This window comes from Gastrolobium bilobum, unplaced genomic scaffold, assembly GCF_033153095.1.
Source record: "Gastrolobium bilobum isolate Gb01-03AN ecotype WA unplaced genomic scaffold, APGP_CSIRO_Gbil_v1 utg881, whole genome shotgun sequence".
Classification (NCBI taxonomy): domain Eukaryota; kingdom Viridiplantae; phylum Streptophyta; class Magnoliopsida; order Fabales; family Fabaceae; genus Gastrolobium; species Gastrolobium bilobum.
The window spans coordinates 118,416-122,941 of NW_026898866.1; the positions used below are offsets into that span (position 1 = coordinate 118,416).

The following is a 4,526-nucleotide window of genomic DNA, read 5'->3' on the forward strand; positions in this document are numbered from 1 at the left end:
TTTCATTAGTTCCTGTACCCTTGCTAAATATTTGATCATGATCTCCCCTCTAGCCTGGTATACCCCACTTATCTGCGATGTTGCCAATTGTGAATCGCTATACACCTCCAAACATTCCACCCCCAGCTCCCTTGCTTCAATTAACCCAGCAATCATTGTCTCATACTCTTCCTGATTATTACTCGTCGGAAATTCCAACATCAACGAATGTTCTACTGTGACCCCTTCCGGGTTCTCTCCCTACTCCACTCCCCCTTTTGTTGGACGATCCATCCACAAATAACTTCCACCAACCATTTTCTTGTGTATTTCCTGAATGTGTCATTTTCACCACAAAATTTGCTAAAGCTTGTGCTTTAATTGCTGTGCGTGCTTCAAAACTAATACCAAATTCAGATAGTTCTACTGCATATGCCACCATCTGACCTGCCAGATCCAGCTTATGCAACATCTGCTTTATTGGTTGATTGGTTCTGACTATTATTTGGTGGCACTGAAAATATTGACGAAGCCTCCTTGCTGTAATTAACAGTGCAAACGCCACCTTTTCTACGTGTTGGTATCTCACTTCAGCCCCTTGCATTACCTTTCTTATAAAATACACTGGTTTTTTCTTTCCATCCTTTTCTTCCCGGACAAGAACTGAACTCACTGTGTCCTGCGAAACAGACGAATACAAGAATAATAGCTCACCTGGTTCCGGCTTACTTAGAATTGGAGGTGAAGCTAAAATTTTCTTAAAATGTTGAAAAGCGACTTCGCATTCCTCCGTCCAAACAAAATTATTCCCTTTTTTTAACAATTGAAACAACGACAACGAAACGTGTGCCGACTTTGCCATGAATATAGATAATGTTGTTACTCGCCCATTTAACTTCTGGACCTCCTTAATATTTTTCGGGCTCTTCATTTCCAGCACCGCTCTACATTTATCCGGGTTAGCTTCAATCCCGTTTTTTGTCAAGAGAAATCCCAAAAACTTTCCTGCCGGAACTCCGAAAGCACACTTAGTTGGATTCATGCGCATATTATGTTTCCTGATTTGCCCAAAGACTTCTTGCAAGTCCTCCAAATGCGTCCTACCATATCCCGACTTCACAATCATATCATCCATGTAGACCTCTAGCATTTTACTCATCTGCTCCTTGAATACTTTTTTCATCATCCTCATATAAGTTGCTCCTGCATTCTTTAACCCAAATGGCATAACATTATAACAATATACTGTATCTTCAGTTATGAAAGCCTTTTTCTCTTGATCCTCCTTCCACAAGGGTATCTGATTGTACCCGAAATATGCGTCCATAAACGACAACACCTTGTACCCGGATGCACTGTCCACTAGATGATCAATACTAAGAAGTGGGAACGGGTCTTTGGGGAAGACTTTTTTCAAATCTGTATAATCAGTGCACATCCTCCATCTACCATTCGGTTTCTTGATTAGCACCGGGTTGGCCAACCATGTAACATATTTTATCTCTCTAATAAATCCGGCTTCCAACAACTCTTTGGTTTTTTCCTTAATTGCTTTTCTCCTTTCTGCGCAGAACCTTCTCTTCTTCTGAGCTACTGGCTTCAAGCCCAGACCTATTGCCAATCGATGACAAGACAAAGTCGGATCCATCCCGGGCATATCTGATGGCTTCCACGCAAAAAGATCAGCGTTCTTTTTCAACAGTTCTTTTAAATCTACTGCCACCTCCGGTTCTAACTCGGAACCCACCTTTGTAACTTGCTCCTGATATACTCCTAACTGAACTTCCACCATCACTCCAGCAGGCTTCGGTCTCTCTCCATTACCTTCAACCCGAGGATCCATCCCTACTATCAAATCGCATGGCTCCTCCTTGGCTTCCTTCTTACCCGTCTGCACTTCCTCTCCCATCAACTTATCGCCTTCTAGCTTTACTTCATCTGCAGCAAATCCACGACAGCAAATGACAAAGTCTTCGTCTTGTGTGTAGGCGCCTTACCTAGTGTTAATCTCAGTGGGATATATCCCAATGGCTTAACTTTATCTCCTGTAAAGGCTAACGAATCAGCTCCACACGACTCCAACTGATTATAATCCAAGTCCATTCTCCTGAATGCATCCCAAAATATAATGTCCACCGAACTCCCCGGATCTATTAACATCCTATCAACTCGATAGTTTGCTAATAATCCTGAAATAACTGTCTTTCTCATTTCTTCTTAAAACGAGGCTTCTCAGAAATAGCCATGCACATTTTTAAATGCTTTTCCCGAGCATTACCTGATTCTCCACCTCCTGCTCGCCCTCCGGCTATAGTGCATATATGCCCAACCTGAACTTGGCTGGGTGATGCTTGTACTTCTGTCCTTTGGCCCCTATTGGTTTCTCTGCCTCTTCCTCCGGGCGGGCTGCGACTACGATTTGGTCGCCTGTATTTATCATCTCTACACCCTTCTCCTTCTCCCCTTCTCACATACTTTTGTAATTTTCCCTCCTTAATCAACCACTCAATAAAATTCTGCAAATTAAAGCAATCATTTGTGAAATGTCCGTACCATCTATGAAACTCGCACCATTTGGTCTTGTCGGCTTGCGCATAACTCGATCGAATAGGTGGCGGTCTGGGAATATTTCTCATTTCTGTAGACGTCACCTCCTTCAATATCTGAGCTCTAGAAGTATTCAAAGGCGTAAACTCCTTCCTGTATGTTTCTCGGAATCTTTCTCCGACTAACCGAGGCCGCCTTTCTTCAAACTGACCTCTCTCCACAGGTCTATCTGACCTCCTATTTTGCGTTGCTTCTCGAAAACCTTGTTCGATTTGCTTTTGAGAAGTTTTAAATTCCTCCAAATCAATGTACTTCTGAATTCTTTCTAACAGCTCCTCCTTCTTAGTCGGACTCTTTTTTGCTAACGAGTTCGCCAACCCTCCTGGTTGTAACCCAGTAGTGAACAATAGCAAATACGTCTGATTCTCCAGTCCCCTAACTTGTCTAGCTTCTGTTTGAAAGCGTTCGTAATATTCTCTCAGCTTCTCGCCGGGCTTTTGCCTCACTCCACATAAATTATGTGTAGTTTTAGGCTGGGGTCCAAAATGAGCAAACTGTTGTGTAAATCGCAGTGACAGTTCTACCCAACTATCAATTGAATTGTCCGGCAAAGCAGTAAACCATTATAGTGCCTGTTTTCTTAGAAAAACAGGGAATGTCCGACATAACAAAGAGTCTGACTCTCCACACAATGACATTGCTGCTCGGAATACGGTTACAAAATCCCCGGGATCCGAACTTCCATCATACGCCTTCATGTCATTTGGCTGCTTGAACCAAGTCGGGATAGGTTCCGCTCTTATCCTCCAAGATAAAAGGGTTCCTGACGGCCCTTGATTAATAGGCATTACAGGAATTCCTTGTTGAAATTGTGTCTGATGTGGTGCTCCCCAAGCTTTCCCGTTTCAATCTGGCCCTTCTTGTATTACATTCATCATTTGCCCTCCATAATGTTGAGGGCCATAATCTTCCAGGTGATCCTGCCTGTAATACTGATAACCCATATTGTTTCTCGGATTACCCGTCTTCCATTTACTTCCCCTCCGGCCTTGATCTTCCCATATGTGATAATACCCGATTTCCTCAGGTGGGAACTCGCCTCTATGATTGCCATCTAACCCTTCTTGTTCTGGCCTCCTTCTTCTATAACCCACTTCATATCGCCTTTGATTCTGCCCCGGTTCATCTCGACAAGGATAATACTGGCGACTTGCTTGGTGTTGTGCTTCCTCCGCCCATTCCCAACCTGATTGCTCGCCTTCTGTTTCATGATATTGCCAACTCCTTCTCATCTCTCGTAGATGTTCGACCTGTATTCGCTATTCGATTCTCCTATGTATTCCCCCTCCTCTACTTTGATAGTTCATCCTCTCTGGAGGGCTTCGGGACTCCCTTGACTGTTGCCCCCTCCGACCCTCTGTTCTATTTTCTCCTTCTGTTGGATGAGATAATGGAATATAACTAGGAAGAAGAGATAAAGAACCCCTCCTCCTATTTCTGCACTATCGCCTATTCTCTTCCTCTTGTCTCTCTTCTGACCGATGTCTTCTTCCTCCTCCTTCTTGATAATGTATGTTCCTTATGTCTTCTGCCAACTGTACCAAAGCTTGTCCAATTGTATTTAGAGAATGACTTCTTCCACTGGATCGAAAAGAATCATCCTCTCCTCCTCCAATATTTTCGTTCTCCATCGCTCGCTCGTCACGGTTTTTGCTTGCCATGACTCAAGAAAAAAAGCGTAGGAATAGTTTTACCTTTCCCATAGACAACGCCAAATGTTCTGGACGAACATTAATGTGTATTATCTGCCTATGCATATGGGTTTCTTATGTATATATAGGTGAGCTATCTGACAGTTATTCATGAGAGTGGGTAGTTATTATAAACCCATTATTGTCATCATGGGGGGGTACGTTAAGGCCACTAAGATTGAGGTACAATCTAGTCTCTAATTCTCCGTCCGGGTTCCAGGTTGGACTTTGGTCTTAAGTCGTGGTGAC

General features: G+C 43.3%; 1 protein-coding gene across 1 annotated transcript; it reads right to left on the reverse strand.

The window, feature by feature from the left end:
* Positions 1–2,186: 2,186 nt before the first annotated feature.
* LOC133284835 (uncharacterized) lies at positions 2,187–3,374 on the reverse strand. The gene is made up of 2 exons (XM_061481946.1): positions 3,208–3,374; positions 2,187–3,114 (listed from the first exon to the last, which is right to left on the reverse strand). The coding sequence occupies exons 1-2, from the start codon at positions 3,372–3,374 to the stop codon at positions 2,187–2,189; spliced, it is 1,095 nt and encodes a 364-aa protein (XP_061337930.1).
* Between the last annotated feature and the right edge of the window lie 1,152 nt (positions 3,375–4,526).

Excerpts from the sequence above, each read along its gene's own strand:
- LOC133284835 (XM_061481946.1), bottom strand. The coding sequence starts at position 3,374 with ATGCCTATTAATCAAGGGCCGTCAGGAACCCTTTTATCTTGGAGGATA. Across the intron at positions 3,115-3,207 it reads GCAATGTCATTGTGTGGAGA|TTGGGTAGAACTGTCACTGC; the intron begins GTCAGACTCTTT and ends TTCAATTGATAG.